General features: G+C 34.4%; 1 protein-coding gene across 3 annotated transcripts in view; it reads left to right on the forward strand.

Annotated features, from left to right (window-relative positions):
* MINDY2 (MINDY lysine 48 deubiquitinase 2) overlaps positions 1-21,185 on the forward strand; it is a 79,388-nt gene that overhangs the window by 29,164 nt on the left and 29,039 nt on the right. For 2 of the 3 annotated variants that reach the window (XR_015252677.1, XM_025919943.2), the window contains exons 3-5: positions 947-1,011; positions 6,257-6,415; positions 16,902-17,004. Coding sequence is in view for 2 of the 3 variants with exons in the window: in XM_025919943.2 (XP_025775728.2) it covers positions 947-1,011; positions 6,257-6,415; positions 16,902-17,004 (327 nt within the window). In the remaining variant the exon portion in view is untranslated. The remainder of the gene's footprint in view (positions 1-946; positions 1,012-6,256; positions 6,416-16,901; positions 17,005-21,185) is intronic. The other variant, XM_086710797.1, reaches the window with a different exon arrangement.

Here is a 21,185-nt window from a genome sequence, read left to right on the forward strand (position 1 = left end):
TTTTATTTGTTTTTATTTTTATTTTTGTTTTTATTTATTTTTGAGAGAAAGAGACAGAGTGTGAGTGGGGGAGAGGCAGAGAGAGGGAGACACAGAATCCAAAGCAGGCTTCAGGCTCTGAGCTGTCAGCACAGAGCCCGATGTGGGGCTTGAACTTATAGACCAAGAGATCATGACCTGAGCTGAAGTCAGACACTTAACTGACTGAGCCACCCAGGACCCCCAATGTTTTATTTATTTTTTAGAGAGAGAGAGAGAGACATTGAGTGTGAGCAGGGGAGGAGCAAAGAGAGGGAGACACAGAATCTGAAGCAGGCTCCAGTCTCTGAGCTGTCAGCTCTCTTCTCTCTCTGCCACTCCCTCTGTTTACGTATGTGCTCTCTCTCAAAAAATAAACTTTAAACATTTTATATAAAAAAAATTAATGCATATATTAAAATGGTGTTACATAGATTAAAAGGTGCCACATATACTAAAAGTCATACATATATTAAAAAGGTGAAACCAGGGAAGGGGAAGAAGGCGGTAACAAAAATACATATTTAAAAATATGTCAATTTTTCAAGTGCAAAAAATATTTTGTGTACTTCTTAGAATGGCAAACATTTAAAAGACTGATAACACCCATTCTTAAAAAAGTAATGAGGTAATAGTTTATAGTGTTGATAACAGTGAAACTTGGCACAACCTTTTAGAGCTTTATTATAGTGACACAGAAAAATGCTCAAATATATTGTAAAGTGGAAGGAAAAATTTCAAAAGTATTATAGTATGTGCATTGAAAAAAACATTTGAGACTATAGCAAATAGTTAACTTTGATTTTCTCTGTGTAGAACTGGGGGTCAATTTTATGTCACTTATTTCTACAATTATTATTAAAATCTATTAGCTTTGTAATGAAAAAGTAATATTTTCAACAGGCAACTTCACATTTTCTTTTTACAGGAGATTACATGCTTGATGCAAAGCCAAAAGAAATTTCAGAAATTCAACGTTTAAACTATGAGCAGGTAATAGACATAAGTTTTGTTATATTCAGATGTGCAATTTTTAACTTATGGTTGTATTCATTGGTCTCTGTTAGTGTTTTTTTGTTTGTTTGTTTGTTTGTTTTTTGTTTTTTACAATCCTTTAAAAATGTAAAAACCATTGTTAGCTGACAGCCAGTTTTGGCCCATAGGCCTACTTTGCTGCTATCTGTTTTATATGAACATATATGCCATATGGAATGAAACATAGATATTATTCTACAGACCTATGTAGAATGATAACTTGGTATTTTTCTTGAAAAATTCACTTTCAAGTGAATTTGTCTTTGATTCATCTTTCCTCATTTTATCTGTATTTTATAATTTAGTTATATTTGGGAGGAATTTGAGTAAATGATGTCATTGGTGTGTCATTAGGACAAAATCTGCAATTCTGTAGTTTCAGTGTGTCCACATTTCTTGCATGTTCTTTAGAGATTCTGTTTTATAAAATAGGAGAAGCTCAAAACTATTGGAGCTGGAAGAAAGCAAGCAGAACTTCATTTTCTTCAGTATTCCTCTTCTGTTTGACAATAGAAGGCAAGAAAGAATCAGGTTCTTCTAGAGGAAGGAAGGATCAGCCAAGGAAGAAATAGACATCATTGGAACCTTTATGTTTACTTTCAAAGCAACCTTTCTAACATACTTTCACTGGTATCAAATTGACAAAAAGGAAGCAAAATTCATTGCAGTATTGCAAAACTTGAATTTGAATGGTGAGATCATCTAGTCCTAATAGAATTGAAGAGCCTACATATTGCATTACTTCACCCTGTAAGGTAGGAAATCTATAGCTAAAGCCAAATTGGTATGCTAAGTCATTTAAATTCTTTTGGAGTGGTTTCCAAGCATTTTTCGTGGTAGAAACCTCTTTTCAAATGAAATTTCATGCTAACCTCCAGTATATAAAAGCGGTAAATGACATTTTATAAGTATAAAGTGATAAGATTCAATTTATATTATTTATCAAATGTATAGAATTTCTTATTAAGTCAGTGAAGCTATTTTGATTAATTCAAAACTTGAAATTAGGAATTACAATTGTAGTTATATATCATCCTCAAAATTCATTTTACTTCTCTTGCACAGTCTTGAGAAAATCTTGATTAACATGTGTTTGCCAGTGGTATCAGCATTTTGTTTTTTCAAGTCCATCTTGCAGTCTCAGGAGACACTTCCATTAAGGTGATCTAGACTCTTGGAAAATGATTGGAATTAAAGTTTTGTTTCAAAGCTGAAACAATATCTAACAACCACATACGTTTCTTGTGAGAACTACATATTAGATGAAAAATACCCTGCATTTAAGATAAACTCTTAAACTATTTATATTATGATTATATTACCATTAGTTTTGAGAACAGCATGTACCAAGCTGATAAGGCTGAGTCTGAGCTCCTGTTTAATGTTCCACAGGTGTGATTGAATAATCTTCTTTTTTGTATAATTTTATGTGAGCAAAAATGTTTAAGCCTATATTTGAGAGACACCAATGTAAGGCTGAAATCTTCCTAATTAAAACTTCTTTATCACAAGTAGTAACATAAATAAAAAGCATACTTTTTCCAGTTTTGCTTAATGATAGATACACTGACAACACAAGAAAGCACTCTGTGTGTGTGTGTGTGTGTGTGTGTGTGTGTGTATGTGTGTATGACAGGTTTTTAAATGACTGCAAGTATATTTTTTTTTTGAATTTTTTTTTCAACGTTTATTTATTTTTGGGACAGAGAGAGACAGAGCATGAACGGGGGAGGGGCAGAGAGAGAGGGAGACACAGAATCGGAAACAGGCTCCAGGCTCCGAGCCATCAGCCCAGAGCCTGACGCGGGGCTCGAACTCACGAACCGTGAGATCGTGACCTGGCTGAAGTCGGACGCTTAACCGACTGCGCCACCCAGGCGCCCCAACTGCAAGTATATTTTTAAAATACGTGTTAAATTTAAAATATTTCACCATGTCAGAAGTACCTTTGTGAAAAATTCTAAAAAAAAAAACAAAAAACAGAGCAACACTTTAACCACTGGCTTAAAGGAACCAATAGTAATCCTTCCTTGTGATGTAAGCAACCATCCCAAGGATTTATATTATTACCATAATTCGGATTTAGGAACAAAATGGCAAAATACTTACCCTTTTTAGTTCTTTGTTTACGAATGTTCATTTTTTATGTGTTACTAATCTTTATGGAGATTATTAAATGGTGTCTCTTTAGTTATTTTAATACTACATAATTTATAAAGAAATATAGAAGGTGTATAAAAGTGTAGGCATGAGCCCAGTAACTAAAGGAAATTGGGTGACTGGCAATCAAGAATTTAACAAATATAGATGAAAAATCAGTAGTAGTAGAACTATAATCCTATAATTGCTCACTGTTATTACTATTTTTTTAGATTCATCATTGTTATGATGAAAGTTTTACAACACTGAAGGGAGAAAATGTGAGCTGATTATTTTCAAGGTTTCAACTTTGGGGAAAGTTGAAAAAATATATTGTTTTGAAAGAACATATTTATTAGGAAAAGGTGAAAAAGCCAGACTATATAACAGTGTTATTCTGTTATAAATTCTTCACTAATAAGTTTGAAACATTTGAGTAATTTTTGTTTTCAGTCCGTACAGTTTCTTTGAATGGAATTTTATGTTATTTGGTAAAACAAAATTCTGTTCTTATGACCTAATTTATCTTTTTCAGATTTCAGAGAGAGTCCCTAGTTTTAATATAAAAGGATTCTTTTTAATGTTTGTTTATTTTTGAAAGAGAGAAAGTGAGGGGGAAGAGGGAGAGGGGGATAGAGGATCTGAGGTGGGCCCTTTGCTGACAACAGAACCCTGCGGGGGGGCTGAATCCACAAACTGTGAGACCATGACCAGAGCTGAAGTCAGATGTTGAACCAACTGAGCCACCCAGGCACCCCTATACAAGGTTTTATTTCAGGTTCACCTTTTCTACTATAAGGCCCCCAGTAGGCCATAGTCTTCTATTTTCTATCTTCCATATATAGCACAGTGTCTGATTAACAGTAGGGGTTCAGTAAAATTATAGTAAATTGTATATGTTGGAGAAGTTTTTTGTTTCATCAAATATATCCTCTGTAAGTACAATTATATTTAATATATTAAAATTGTTTAGAAAAACATGTTTTAAAATATTCAATGTAGATAATACGATTATATTTACAGAAAAAACAGATGTGGACAGAATGACTTCTTAATTTGGTCAGCAATATTTGTAATCTGTCTTTTTATGTCTTTCTCTGACTTCATCTCTCACTACTTTCTACTTAATTATTTTTGTTCTAGCCATTCAAGACTCCTTGCTATTCCATGGACACAAATATCGAACTCATTCCTTGCATCACTTTTTGCACTAGTGTCTTATTTTGTCTGGAATGCTTTTTTTTTTCCCCCCCTCAGAGCTTCCCAAGACTCACTCATTTTTGAGAGAGAGAGGGGCAGAGCATGAGCGGGAGAGGAGCAGAGAGAGAGAGGGAGACACAGAATCCAAAGCAGGCTTCAGGCTACGAGCTGTTAGTACAGAGCCCCACGTGGGGCTCAAGTCCACAAACTGTGAGATCATGACCTGAGCCAAAGTTGGATGCTCAACCTGAGCCACCCAGGCACCCCTATTTAAGTGTCATTTTTAAAGAGCTCCCCTGCCTTTTTAAAGTAGTTTATGGCAAAATTGAGTGGAAAGAACACAGTTGCCATATACCTCTTGTCCCTCCTTCCCTCCCCCCTCTACACGTACACAACCTTCCCCCACTATCAACATCCATTCATTGATGCATTGTTATAATTGATGAACTTATACTGACTCAAAATATCACACAAAGTCCATAGTTCACATTAGGGTTCATTCTGGTTAAACATTCTGTGTGTTTTGACAAATGTATAATATGACATGTGTCCACCATTATAGTATCATATAGAGTAGTTTTTATTGCCCTAAAAATCTTCTGTGCTCTGCCTGTACATCTCTCCCTCTTCCTAACCCCTGGCAATCACTGATCTTTCCTACTGTCTCCATTGTTTTGCCTTTCTCACAATATCATTTGGATTCATGTATGTAGCCATTTTAGATTGGTCTCTTTCACTTAGTAATGTACATTTGAATTTCCTCTATGTCTTTTCATGGCTTGATAGCTCATTTTTAATTGTGATTAAAAAAACAATATAAAATGTAATCCCTTAACATTTTTAAGTGTATAATTTAGCAGTGTTAACTATATTCACATTGATAACAGATCTCTAGAACATTTCATCCTGTAAAACTATGAAACTCTAAACCCATTGAACAATTCCCCAGCTCTCCCTTTGTCCGTCCCCTGACAACCACCATTCTACTTTCTGTTTGTAGAATTTTGACTACTATAGATATTTCCTATAAGTGGAATCACATAGTATTTGTCCTTTTGTGATGGCTTTTTTCAGTCTGCATAATGTCCTCAAGTTTCATCCATATTGTAGCATGTGATAGGATTTCCTTCTTTTTTTTTTTTTAAGGCTGAATAATATTCTATTGTATGTATATACCACAATGTCTCCATCCATTTATCTGCCAGTGGACATTTGGGCTGTTTCTACCTCTTGACTATTGTAAATAATGCTATAATGAACCTGGGGGGTGCAAGTATTTCTTCGTTGGAGAGGGAAGAGACACACTATTACTCCCTCCCCTACTTTTTTAATGAAGTATCCACTCCTTATGTATCCTTTTTCTGCTCTTATCACTTAAAAAAATAGATCACACTGACATCATATTTGAAGAATATGCTTTTTCTCTTTTGGAAAAGAAAACAAAAGGGGTAGATGGCTGGGGTTTGGATGTATACCCAAAAGTGGGAGACCTTTGACTAGAAACTTTGTCTTTAGTCTTCCTGGTCTAAAATAGGCCCCTCATCCCTGTCAGTCTGTGTGTCCTTTCCCTGCTCAATTTTTATTAAATACTTGACATTATATATGTATGTCTGTCTCTCAAAGTAGAATATTAGTTATATGAAATCAGGAACTTTGTTTTATTCGCTGTTATCTCTTTAGAACTTAGGTTAGTGCCTGGTACATCATAGGTACTTAATAAAAATTGGTTGAAGGGATGAATAAATTGGATAAAATGGAAAATTAGAAGTAAATGTGCCTGTATTTAAATATCTTTGCTATTGTTGTTGTCATTGTCATTGTGGTTTGATTTTTCTCATCTTTACCTTCTCCTTTCTATTTTCAGAATATGAGTGATGCTATGGCAATCTTGCACAAACTACAGACAGGCTTGGATGTAAATGTAAAATTCACTGGTGTTCGAGTGTTTGAATATACACCAGAATGCATAGTATTTGATCTTCTTGATATTCCTTTGTACCATGGGTGGTTAGTGGACCCACAGGTAAGTAGAAAAATGTTAAATATATAAACACAAATGTAGTAAAAATTTATTGATTTGAAAAATTAATCAGATTTATATGTTCTAATTATTATATTTTTGTGATTTTACCTGAAACTAGCCAAATTATGAGGTTAAGGGCACTGTCCTCTGCACTACTAAATCTGTCCCAAGACTACTGACTATAACTTCAAGGAGTTAGGAGTCAACTACAAAGTTGAGTCTATATTCTCTCTAGCAGTTCTTATTTTCTGTCTTTTGGATTATAGTCATACTGATAGGTGTAAAGTTATATCTCGTTGTGGATTTGTTTGTATTTTTATGGCTAATGATGTTGAGTATCTTTTCATGTGCTTACTGGCCATTTGTATATCTTCTTAGGAGAAATAGCTGCAGATCCCTTGCCTATTTTTATGTTACGTTACGTTACGTTACGTTACGTTACGTTACGTTACGTTACGTTACGTTACGTTATTTACTTATTTTGGGAGAGAAGAAGGGAGACAGAGAATCCAAAGCAGGCTCTGCATGTTCAACGTAGAGCTTGATGTGGGGCTTGAACTCACAAACCATGATATCGTGACCTAAGCCAAAATCAAGAGTTGGGCAGTTAACCAACTGAGTCACCCAGGTGCCCCCCCCCCCCCCCCGCCCATTTTTAATTGGGCTATTTGTCTTTTTGTTACTGAGCTGCAAGGGTTCTTTATGTATTTTAGGTATAAGTCTCTTATTAGATACATGGTTTGTGTATTTTCTCCCATTCTGTAGTTTGTTTGTTTATTTATTTATTTATTTATTTAGGGAGAGATAGAGCAAGGGAGGAGCAGAGAGAGAGAATTCCAAGGAGGCTCCATGCTGTCAGTGAAGAGCCCAATATGGGGTTCAAACCTACCAACCATGAGATCATGACCTGAGCCGAAATCAAGAGCCATCCAGGCGCTTCTGTCTTTTTACTTTCTTGATGGTGTTCTTGAAGCACAAAAGTTTTTAATTTTGATAAAGGCCAATTTATTTTTTTTGTTTTGTTGCTTATGCTTTCGGTGTCCTAAGAAGGTTTTGCCTAACCCAAAGTCACAAAGATTTACTCCTGTAACTTCTTCTAAGAGTTTTATAGTTTCAGTGCTTATATTTAGGAATATGATCAATTTTGAGTAATTTTTGTATATAGCTGTAGGAAGAATCCAATTTTGTTCTTTTGCATGTGGCTATTCAGTTGTCCTAGTACTATTTGTTGTACTCTTTGTAAAAGATTATTCTTTCCCCCATTGAATTGTCTTGGTACTCAGAGTGAACTTTGTAAAATAACCCTCCCCTTGATTTCTGTGTCCCCCTCCTTTCCTTAAAGGCCTTCAGTGTAACTGAAATAAAATATAAAATCCTTACTAGAGTTTTTATGATATGCTGCATGACCTAGGTTCTGCCTATCTGTCCAACCTTCCCTCATATAATACTCCCATTTTTTAAATTTTTATTTATTTTTTTTACTAGTCTTTCAGTAACACTAACTGCCTTTCTGTTCTTCAGACATATCAAGCTCATTTCTATTTCAGGTTTTTGTGCTAGCTGATTGCCTACTGTGGAACATTGTTCTACTACTCTAACACATTGTTCTCCCAGATCTTCATGTTTCTGGTACTTCATTAGTCAGATCTTAGGTGAAGTATCACCTTGTTAAAGAGGCCTTTCCTGGGGGGCACCTGGGTGCCTCAGTCTGTTAAGCATCAACTCTTGATTTTGGCGCAGGTCATGATCTCACAGTTCATGAGTTCAGGTCCCACACTGGGCTCCACACTGACAGCATGGAGCCTGCTTGGGATTCTCTCTCTCCCTCTCTCTTCCTCCACCCTGTTCATGCTCTCTCTCATTCTCTCAAAATGAATAAATAAAACTTTAAAAAAAATTTTAATTAAAAATAAATAATAAAAAAGAGGCTCTTTGTGACAACTTACTGAAATTAGTCACCCTTCTTTTCCTGTCATTTACTCTCCCATGAGCCTCTTTGATTTGATTTTCTTTACCACTTAATATTATCTGGAATTTTATTTATTTTTCTTTTTTCTTTTTTTAAGTAGGCTTCACACCCAATGTGGAGCCAGCCCATTGCAGGGCTTGAATTTACCACTGTGAGATCAAAACGTGAACTGAGATCAAGAGTCAGATGCTTAACCAACTGAGCCACACAGGCGCCCCTATTTATTTCTTTACTTGATTTACTCTCATCTCCTACTAGAATGTTTTATGAGGGCTGGGATCTTATATCCCATTGGATAGAACAGTGCTTGGCACATAGTAGGTTCTTAGTAAATATTGGTTGAATAGTATGAAGCATGCATACATATCTGCACGCACTAACCCTAATGATGGACAGATCACAGTAGGAAGTTTCTTCATCTCTGTCCATTGGTAAAAGCAACTGGTAGTCTAGGCAAGGAAAGTATGGCTTATTATAAACGGGGTGTCTCTATCTTTATAGCATTCTGTCTCTGAGAACATCACTGGAAAGTCTAACCTTGTGCAACATTTTACATATTCAAGGTGAGCCATGTTGGATCCTGGCAGATGATAGTGCCAGGTTGCCTAGGTTCTTGAGGAAAATGAGCTGACAGCCTGAGAAACTTAAGCCTGAAATCTTAAAAATTGTACTCAGATCATCTCTCTGACTATATGTGTAGCTATATATTGCCTGGTAGACTGTTGAATTCATATGCTTAAAGAAAAGCATATACTCAAATGTAGGACTGAAATTGTTCATCAGACTTTTCTGGTATAAACAGTGGTTTTCAAACTCTTGGAAGGGCCTGAGGACTGTGATTTTTATCTGTTTTACTTAATTGTGACAGAGTGATTCTGCTACTGAGAAAGAAAAAAGAACAAGGCAACAGTTTGAAACCTGTAGGTCTGTATGAAATCTCTCTCAGAATTGGTTGGTTCTTTGTATTCTGATTATGCATTATGCAAATAATTATCTCACAAATAAATATCAGCAGTACTCTGGATGGTAGGCACCAGAGTCACCTACTGAGAGGGTATGTCTCCATTAATTGATAACTAGCTCTTGAAGAGCAACATTTGGAAGCCAGATGATAGTGGAAATGATATACTGAGTGTGCTGAAAGAAGACAAATGCTAATCTGTAATCCTGTTCCCAGAAAAAATTATCTTTGAAGAATCATTTTGTAGATTAATTAAATTAAGAGCTTGTTGGGGGCCCCTGGCTGGCTCAGTCAGTAGAGCATGTGACTCTTGGTCTCGGGGTTGTAAGTTCAAGCCCCACACTGGGTGTACAGATTACTTAAATTTTTTTTTTTAATCATTTAAAAAAAAAAAAAGCTTCTTGGCAATAGGCCATCATTAGTAGAAAGTCTAAACACGGGTTTTATAAAGAGGGAAAGTGATCTCAGATAAAGGGAAAAGTGAATGAAGAGAAAATAAAATGATAAACATGTGGATAAATATAAATGTGGGCTGTATCAAATATAACATTATCTTTTGGGATTTTAAAAAACAGCATTAGCATATGTAAACATAGTAACATAAGTTGGGAGGAAGGTAGGTAAAGTATTCTAAAGGCCTAGAATTAATTGTTCAAGAGGAGAATATTAACTTTGGCTTTGTAGGATTAGATGTTATAGTTTCTATAACTTTTTTGTCCGATGTGGTAGCCAAGTGTGACTATTTAAATTTAATTAAAAATTTATTTTCTGAGTTGCACTAGTTACATTTCAGCCGCTCAATAGTAACCTGTGGCTAGTGGATATCTTATTGAGCAACACAGATTTGGAATATTTCCATTATTACAGAATGTGCTATTCGATAATGCTCTTTTAGCGTAACTATGAAAAGAATAGAAAACATAGTGGGTAACTTCTAGATTAGTAGAAGAGAGAAAATTTAATCTAAAAAGAAGGAGGAAAGAAAAGGTAAAGGAATGTTGAACTGATGGAACAGAGAGAATAGATTTAATAAATTCAAATATATAAATAGATATGGTAAGTATAAATAGGACTAAATCCTCTAGTTAAAAGTGATTCTATGTAGTTTGTTATTTACAAGAGACATAAAAAACAGATTGCAAGTAAAAAGAGGGGGGAAAATTAGATTTATATGTATCTGGAGACACCTAGAAAGTAAATGCCTAATTGATTGTTCATTCCTTGGACCCATGGGAACTGTCAGAAAAGGATAAAGGTCAGTTTTTGACCAAAAAAAAAAAAAAAGAAAAAATTGTATGCACCTAATCGTATAATCTCAAAGTACATAAAGCAAAATTTAACAGAATTGTAAATAGCAATAGATCACCATACTGGAAAATGTTAATATATCTTTCTCTGTAATTGATAGAAGCAGAAAAGAAAACCTAATTAATGCATATTTTTAAAAAGAATTAATAACTTTTTTATTTTTGAATAATGTCAGATTTATAGGAAATTTGCAAAAATGATTTTCACCCATTTTTCCTAATCTTATGTGACCTTGGTACATGTGTCAAAACTTAATTTTGGTACATTACTATTAACTATATTATAGTCTTCATTCACACTTCACCAATTTATTTTATTGTTTTTTAAAATTTTTATTTAAATTCCAGTTAGCATACAGTGTAATATTAGTTTCTGGTGTGCAGTATAATGATTTGCCATGTCCATGTATCACCCAGTGTTCCTTACACTGCATGCATTGCTTAATCCCCATCAACTAGTTAACCCGTTCCCCCACCAACGTCCCCTCTGGTTACCATCAGTGTGTTTTCTATAATTAGGAGTCTGTTTCTTAGTTTGCCTCTCGCTTCTTTTTTGTTTCCCCCTATGCTCATTTGTTTTGTTTCTTAAATTCCACATATGCGTGAAATCATATGGTATTTGTCTTTCCCTGACTGGTTTATTTCACTTAGCATTATCCTTTGTAGCTCTATCCATGTCATTGCAAATGGCAAGATTTCTTTTTTTTTTTTTTTTTTTTTTTTTTTTAAATTTTTTTTTTTCAACGTTTTTATTTATTTATGGGACAGAGAGAGACAGAGCATGAACGGGGGAGGGGCAGAGAGAGAGGGAGACACAGAATCGGAAACAGGCTCCAAGCCATCAGCCCAGAGCCTGACGCGGGGCTCGAACTCACGGACTGTGAGATCGTGACCTGGCTAAAGTCGGACGCTTAACCGACTGCGCCACCCAGGCGCCCCCAAGATTTCTTTTTTTATGGCTGAGTAATATTCTATTGTATATATTTACCACATCTTCTTTATCTGTTCATCAATTGATGGACACTTGGGCTGTTTCCCTATTTTGGCTATTGTGAAGATAATGCTGCTGTAAACATCAGGGTGCATGTATCCCTTTGAATTAACATTTTTGTATTCTTTGGATAAATACCTAGTAGTGCAGTTGGTGGCTTGTAAGGTAGTTCTCTATTTTTAACTTTTTGAGGAACCCCCGTACTGTTTTCCAGAGTGGCTGCATCAGAAATGCAAATAGTACAAGAGGGTTCCCCTTTCTCCACATCCTTGCCAACACCTGTTTCTTGTGTAGTTGAGTTTAGCTATTCGGACAGGTGTGAGGTGATAACTCATTGTAGTTTTGATTTGCATTTCCCTGATAACGAGTGATGGTGAGCATGTTTTCATGTGTCTGTTGGCCATATGTATGTCTTTGGAAGAATGTCTCTTCATGTCTTCTGCCCATTTTTTATTTGCATTTTTAGGGTATTGAGTTTTATAACTTCTTTATATATTTTGGATACGAACCCTTTATCAGATATGTTATTTACAAATATCTTCTCCCATTCTGTAGGTTGCCTTTTAGTTTTGTTGAGTGTTTCCTTCACTGTGGAAGGAAGAGTGTGGTTTTGCTTATCCTTCCCTTGCCTCAGGAGACCTATCTAGAAAGAAGTGGCTATGGCTACGGCTGATGTTAAAGAAGTTACTGCCTTTGTTCTCCCCTAGGATTTTTATGGTTTCAGGTCTCACACACTTCACCCATTTTTCTCCTAATTTGTGTTGTTGATGTTCCATAATATAGGATATTACAATGCATTTAATCATCATATCTTCCTAGTCTCCTCTTGTCCATGATATTTTCTCCTGTTTTTTTCTTGAACCTGATTATACATTACTTTTATACATTCATGAAATTTACAAAAACTGACCTACTACAGGGCTATAAAGTAAGTTTCCACAAATTTTTAAGGTTTGAAATCATATAGAGTATAAAATATCCTCTAATCACAGTGCAGTTAAGCTAGAAATCAGTAGAAAAACAATAGAAATTGTTTGGGTTCAAAAAATCATAATGAAACTTAGAGTATGTTTTAAACTGTATAATAACTAAATCCATATTTTTAAAGCCCTAAATTAATATATTAATGAATAAGAAAAGATTAAAAGCCTATTTTAAAAAAAATTTTTTTTTTTTAACGTTTATTTATTATTGAGACAGAGAGAGACAGAGCATGAACAGGGAAGGGGCAGAGAGAGGGAGACACAGAATCTGAAACAGGCTCCAGGCTCTGAGCAGTCAGCACAAAGCCCGACACGGGGCTCGAACTCACAGACTGTGAGATCATGACCTGAGCTGAAGCCGGCCGCTCAACCGACTGAGCCACCCAGGCGCCCCAAAAGCTTATTAACTTAATAAGCTGTATATCCACTTTAAGAGCAGAAAGTATTAAAATAGAGGGTAAATATATAATAAAGAAGATTAACAAAGCTAAAATTCTTCAAATAAATATTCTTCAAAAAGAATTTTAAGATGACAAACAGAAGTTGGTGCCTGCCTGGCTTATTTGGGAGAGCATGTGACTTTTGATCTTGGGGTTGTGAGTTCAAGCCCCATGTTGGGTGTGGAAATTACTTAAAAATAAAATCTTTAAAAACAAATACATAAAGTAACAAACAGAAACTGAAATTTTAAAAATACGTCATTTAAATAGCATAAGTTCCTAAGAATAAATCTTACAAAAAGATGTGCAAGACCTCTGTATAGACAATTTTAAATTTGAGAGAAATTAGAGACCTATGTGAATGTAGGTTTTTATTCTTGAATTTTAGATTTTAAGGTAATTTATACAGATGTCCTTTTTGTCTAAAGTAGTTTAGTTTCATTATAACCCCAAACAAAATCCCATCAGATTTATGGGGAGTAGTTGTGGAAGGAGACAAGTGGAGTCTACAATTTATATGGAAATGCAAAAGGCCAGGAATAGAAAATATGATATTCTTGAAGCAGTACATGCAGGAAGGACTTGGTCTCCCAGATAGGAAATATTTTAAATATTGTAATTAAGAATTGAACCAATGACAGAGAATAGAGATGCCAAAAAGACTATACATATATAGATAAATAAGCACTGTAGAGCAATAGGGGAAAGGCAGCCCTTACAATAAAAGGTGCTAAGGCAATTAGATAGCCATTAGATTAGATAGCCTAATTAGCCAGTTAGGTAGCCAATTCAGATTTCTAATTAGATAGCCAATTAGAAAAGAATGAAATTGTTTCTCCCAACTCACGGAATAAAATTCTGTTCCATATGCATTGATGTTTAACTGTCAAAGCTAAAACTGCAAATTTGAGAGTATGTTTCTGACCTTAATACGAAAAGATTTCTAAAACAAATACATTAATCATGAAGAACATTGGTAAACATGACTACATTAAAATTGAGAACTTGTGATTATTTCAAGAAATCCTAAAGAAAATGTAAAAGCAAGCCATTGAGTAGAAGATGATTATAACTTATAAAATAAAGGGCTAACATGCAGAATGTATAGAGCTCCTACAAGTAAATATTTTTTAAGGTATTTATAAGCTATATATCCACTCTAAGAGTGGAAAATATTAAAATACAAAGTAAATATATAATAAAGAAGATTAACAAAGCTAAAATTCTTCAGATAAACTTTCTTCAAAAAGAATTTTAAGATGACAAACAGAAGGGGATGTATGGCTGGCTCATTCAGTAGAGCACATGACTTTTGATCCAATTAAAAAAAAAAAAAAAAAGCAAATGACTTGAACAGGCACTTGACAAGAATGGATATCCAAACAAGTAGTAAACATATGAACTAGTCATCAGGGAAATGCAAAATAAAACCAAAATAAGATACCACTATACACGCATTAGAACGGTTAATATTTATGTCTTACAGTGCTAAATGCTGGAGAAGATTTACAATGTAGAGAATTCTCATTTCCCACTGATGAAAATATAAATTGACTTTCTACTTTGGAAAGCAGTTTGGAGTTCTCTAGTAAAGTTGAGGATAAGCATAACCTAAGACTTAGCAATTTGATAAGACATATTCCCTAGAGAAACTCTTTATGTGTAGAACAGGATAAATGTGTAAGAATATTCATAGCAGTATTATTTGTTAGCCTGAAACTGAAAGCAATTTAGATAGCTATCAAAAGATGAATGATAAAAAATTATGGTATATCCATACTGTGGAATAGTATACATTGAAAATGAACAAAGAACAGCTGCATACCACTATATATAGCTACCTAGCATATAATATATTTGTTTATTTGGTTTATTGTCTTGTTTATTTGGTTTATTGTCTTTAGAATGTAAACTTTATGAAAGCATAGACCGTCTCTTTTGTTCACTGCTGAGTCTGCAGTTTCTCTAACAGCATGTAATACATAGTAGTGCATAAAAGGCTCCCAAATGAATTAATTGAATAAAATACTAACATAGAGGGGCGCTTCGGTGGCTCAGTCAGTAAAGCATCCTACTTTGGCTCAGGTCATGATCTTGCAGTTCGTGAGTTCCAGCCCCATGTCAGGCTCTGTGCTGACCACTTTCGGATTCTTTGTCTCCTCTCTGCCCCTGGCCCTCATGCGTGCTCTCTTTCTTTCTCTCTCTCAAAAGTATATAAACATTAAAAAAAAAAAAAATGTAGAGATTCTGCCTATGAAAACTTGAAATCTTTGTATTGTTTATTGCTGGTCTATAGCAATACAATTGATTTTTGTATATTGATTTTGTATTTATTATAGATGTATTTTTGTGGATTCTTGAGGATTGGAAATTTAGATTCTTTGGAAAGACTTAATGAAGTTGAGTCACTAAAAAAAAAATTGCTGTAAACAGTAAAAGTGTTAAGAAAAATAATGAAAATCTAAAGGAATTGTGCCCTCAAATTGCTTCTTAAGGGTCTAAGTTTTCACTTTAAATCAAAACTGGAAGTCTCACTCTTTTGTGTTGTTTACATAGAATCAACCAAAAGATCTGCTTTCAAAGAAAAGGCCTTATTTGGCTCTGCATTAAAAGATTAACAAGTGAATACTTTGCGTATTTTAACATAAAATGTCTAAGATATGTATATATAACAATTTTTCACAATTTCCTGTTTTGACTTTTTTCACTTAACACTCTTCTCAACAGTCAGTTATCCCACAATGGTTCAGAGGCTTTTTCCACCCTAGAATTTTGCAGGAACAAAGAAATCATAGCCTAGAGCAGTTGTTCCTAAACTTTGCTATGCAGAAATTGAATGAAAACTTAGACAACTGAGAAGAGAAGCAACTTGAGTCTGGAATTCTTTTAGATCTTCTTAACAAGCTCCCCAGTTTGAGAACCATTGTCCAGAGCATTACTTGTACACTTATATGTGAAGACTTGTGGTGTTCAAAGAGTAAGTATTTAAGAAGGATCATTTGGATATAGGAAGAAAACATTGGCCCTCTTATTTTATGTCAACGTATTAATTTATATTTGTTTTATTACATATATATATCAATACAGTAGTACATGTAAATTGTGTATAAGTAAGTATATTTTACAGATGGGATGACAATCAAAACAAGTTGTTTAGCCATCAGAAACCTATTTTTCTTCAGTAGTCAGAGCAAAGTATAATGGAAGGAGAGTAGAGATACCCAGTTTTATTCTCCTATAGCTTAAACTTTACATTTACTTTTCTACTAGACTGCCAAAGACAAAGAGTTTAAGTAAGACTCATGAGGCAAATGCTGTCCCTGATTAATACAATATTAACTTTTCTTCAGGAAAATGACATAGTTATATCTACTCATATCTCCACTATACTTTGCTATGAACTAAATAATAAATAAAATGGGAAAATTTTGTGAATCCCATAAATTAATATCTTCAGATTTGCCTTGTTTTAAATGCAAAATATTAATTTTTTAGGAAAAAAAACCTGAAATTTTCTTATTTTTCCTCCTGAAATAGTTTGCTTTTTATTTTAATCACTTAAATGCATCTTTACAACTTAAGAAATAAAGTTGTATGTAATAATCCCATTTCATTATTTTTGCATAATTGAAATATAGCTAAGCAGTATTTTTCATAATATGTTATAGTGAGATGTAAACAAAATTAGAAACTGTTGGGTGTTGATTTTCTTTTTAATAAGTAATACTTTTATACTTAATATAATATTAGAATAAAACCCTAAAGAATGATATGGGTTTCTTTGTTATTGTTTTTAATCTTATTGTGATTAGTGAGACAGTCATTTGTTTTCTAGATTGATGACATTGTAAAAGCTGTTGGTAACTGCAGCTACAACCAGCTAGTGGAGAAGATCATCTCTTGTAAGCAGTCAGACAATAGTGAGCTGGTTAGTGAAGGTGGGTGAGTGCTGCTATTACCTGACATATTCTTGGCAAAATAACTTGTCTTATAATTTAATATCTTTTAAGTGTCATAAATAAGACTTCTAAAAAATACAAGTGATGCTACCTGTGGGAATTCAAAGAAGTAATTATTCATAAAGATACCAGTGAAAGGTTTTTCTAGAACACTTTTCACTTCTAGAATCAGGCCTGGATTCTACTAAAAATCTTTGGAATCACTTGTTAGCTTTGATAAGGTCAATTAACAGGAGTTATTGATAATTACTCTTTTTTGAAAAAAAGGGTTAGGATTATTATTTGGGAGTACTGAGTGAAGTTTATAATTCATCCCCTAGTTGACTGAAATGAGTATCATATGCTTAAGTGTTCATTTTAGTATATAGTATATTAAAACACGATTTTAAATCAAACTATACTCTGATCATCAGTTTTCCTAGTCCCTAACTAATTAAAATTGCTAAATTTGTCAGTATAGAAATAGTTCCATGTTTTTTTAGCTGTGTTCTGATCAGTGAAGGGAAGAGCGTATTTGAAACCAGAATGCTGTAAGGAGCCATAGTATTTGGATATACCTTTCCTACCACCTACTTCACTTTCTCATAATATGCACAAATACTCAGGCTGCTATTCTCCTCTGTTTAAAGGGTAAGCAAAAGAAAGAGAAATCACGAGAAATAGGGGAAACTGTGTCTCTCAGACACAGTTCTTTTACATGGGGCATATTAAAAGTTGATTATAATCACCACATTAAAAATTAAGTGACTACAAGAGATAGAACATGTAAAAGAAAATAGGTACATGAATTACATACTATATTGATTAATCAGAACCCAACTAATTATATTAGTCAATAGATCCGTAAGTTTAACACATTTATTCAAGAAGTAAGTAGCAAGAAAATACAGAGTATTTTAGTGGAGACTTATCTTGGATTTTTACATGGAATAAACATGTAAGTATACAGGAATATCAGTCACTGATTTGTATGACAGCTCTTTCACTGCAACCCAATGAAACCAAGTTTAATTATAGGGGCGAGGGGAGCAACCAAAGCCGTTAAAAAAAAAAAACCTTGCAATTAATAAAATTCTACTCACTAGAACTTTCCATTCTTTAACAAAAAAAATTTTTAACGTTTATTTATTTTTGAGAGACAGAGAGAGACTGAGAGTGAGCAGGGGAGGGGCAGAGGGAGACACAGAGTCCAAAGCAGACTCCAGGCTCTGAGAGTCAGCACAGAGCCTGACACGGGGCTCAAACCCACAAACTGTGAGAACGTGACCTGAGCCGAAGTCGGACACTTAACCAGCTGAGCCACCCAGGTGCCCCTAGAACTTTCCATTCTTGATCCAAACTCTCATTACTATATATTCCTAAAAATATTAAATGGACTATAAAGAAAATTGCCATGTGTAGATTCCAGCTATCTCAGTAACTTCCAATATGCTATTCTGTAGTACCTTAGGGAACAATAGGATTCAGAAAGTGTTAACAGATGGATTGATAGCTAGAGAAGTGATATTTTGGTGAATAGGCTTATAGGGTATGAAGCTGTAGGGAATGCTTGTTGACAGCAATTTTCCCAAGGCAGGCTATAATGTTACTAGGGTAGGACTTAGGCAGTACACTAATTAACAAAGTGAACATTAGCACCCCCAACAACACAAATCCAGTCCCTTTATCACTTCTTCTTTTTCTCGACCTGCTGTTATAACTAATGTTCCTATTTCTCTAACATTGATTCCCCAGGATTACAAAAAACTGTAACTATTTAAAAAAAATTTTTTTTTTATGTGTATTCATTTCCAGAAAGAGACAAAGTGTGAGCAGGGGAGGGGCAGAGAGAGGGGGAGACCCAGAGTCTGAAGCAGGCTTCAGACTCTGAGCTGTCAGCACAGAGCCTGATGTGGGGCTCGGACTCATGAACCACCAGATCATGACCTGAGCCAAAGTCGGATGCCTAACCGACTGAGCCACCCATGTGCCCCATTATAACTAATTTATATAGTTATAACTTGAGAAGAACTCCTTGATAAAATCAAGGAAGGAATCATCCTCTTTAGTGCTATAGAATTTTTGGGTAATATGTACCAGAATTGATGGATTCCTTGATATGTGAATTTTGTAATGGTAGAATTCTGCATATCAGATTTTTATATCAAGGAATAATTATACTTGGAATTCAGTACAATTAAAAAGCTAAACTAGTTTTTTGTTTATAAGAAACTACAAATGTGTAGTCTGAAGTAATTACTCAGTTCGAGTGGTTACTTGTATAGGCACTAGGAAATAGTATAGGAAAGAAAAGGCCACAATGGATATTTTTACTTTTAATGTAGCAATTAGCTTTCCTCCACTGTTTTCTTCTTCATATTTTCTTAGGTATAGTGTTCAGCTGAAGGAGTCTGCTTTTTCTGTTTGACCCACACCTGTAACTTTCCTTCTGAATCAATAAAATATCTAAGAGGTAGTTTATATCTAATCCTTCTTTATTAAAAGGTATTAAGCTTTAATCTCAGGTGATCTCCTTATTTTTTAATTCAAATATTTCATTACCCTAAGGTACAGAATACAAGAAATATATATATATATATATTTTTTTTAATATTTATTTATTTTTGAGAGACAGGGACAGACAGCGTGAGCAGGGGAGGGGCAGAGAGAGAGGGAGATACAGAATCATAAGCCAGCTCCAGGCTCTGAGCTGTCAGCACAGAGCCCGATGCAGGGCTCGAACCCATGAACCATGAGATCATGACCTGGGCCGAAGTTGGGCACTTAACCGACTGAGCCACCCAGGCACCAGAAATATTTTTACTATCATTCTTTTTTGATGAAAAAGCAATGTTAGTTAAGTAGAATTAGATATTCTTTCACCTTCTTTCAGGTAACATTTTTTTCTTTTGATGACAATACCTTGTAAGCAAAAGTACAGAACTTTCACATGTACATAGAGTATATATTATTTGTTACCTCTTCTGGATGGCAGTACTTTTTTTGCCATTATACATTATCCTTGGTATAATGATAGGTGTGGCATGGCAGCAAAAATCAATAAGGAAAAAAATAGCACAGTAGCAGCTGCTAGACTTCACCAGAGATCGTCACTTAATTTCAGATGCTTTCTCAGGTATAATTTTTCCTTTGACAATTATTCCTAAGTTTAAAACAATGCTTAAATAATTCCATGATATTTATTTATTCAAATACTTATCAAGTCTTTATCATGTGCCGTAAACACTAAAGATTATAGTTTGAATTCATGTTATTTCTGATTAAATACTGATTTTTTCCTGTTTATCTTTATTTTGAAAACTCTCAAGCCCATAAAAAAGTTGGAATAGTACAATGATTATATGTATGCACTTTGCCCAAATTCACCAATTATTAACATATTGAAGTTTTGCTTTTTTTCTCTGTTCACATACATACATACACACACACTATTTCCTAAACCATGTGGGTGTTAATTACAAATATCACAGCACTTTGCCCATTAGTCCTTCAACATTTATCTCCTAAAAACAAAGAATTCTCCTATGTAGTCACAATAAATTACCACAGGAAATTTAGCATTGATTCAATACTTTTTTTTTTATCGATACAGTACTTTTATCTAATATACTGTTCATATTCTTAATTTTCCTGTTGTCCCAATAATGCCCTGTATAGCTCTTAAGTTTTTTCATTGTGGGCTCTAATCAAGAATCGTTTATCAAATCAACTTAGTTTCCTGTAATCTAGAACAGATCCCTAATCTTTTTTCTTTTTTTCTTTTTGGTCTTCTCTGATACTGACTTTTGTTAATAGTCCAGGCCAGTTTTCTGTAGAATAGTCCTCATTATGGATTTATTTGATTGTCTACTTATGAGTAGAATAGTTATATATTTAAAAAAAAATTTTTTTAATGTTTTATTTTTGAGATAGAGACAGAGCATGACCTGGGGAGAGGCAGAGAGAGAGGGAGACACAGAATCTGAAGCAGGCTTCAGGCTCCGAGCTGTCAGCACAGAGCCCGATGCGGGGCTTGGACTCACACACCGCGAGATCATGACCTGAGCCAAAGTCGGACATTAAACCAACTGAGCCACCCAGGCACCCCGTAGTTATATATTTTTGGTGGGAATACTATATAGGTGATATTGTATCTTTCCCAATGCATCAAATCAGGTGGC

Source organism: Puma concolor, chromosome B3, assembly GCF_028749965.1.
Source record: "Puma concolor isolate L17-30 chromosome B3, mPumCon1.1.hap2, whole genome shotgun sequence".
Lineage (NCBI taxonomy): Eukaryota > Metazoa > Chordata > Mammalia > Carnivora > Felidae > Puma > Puma concolor.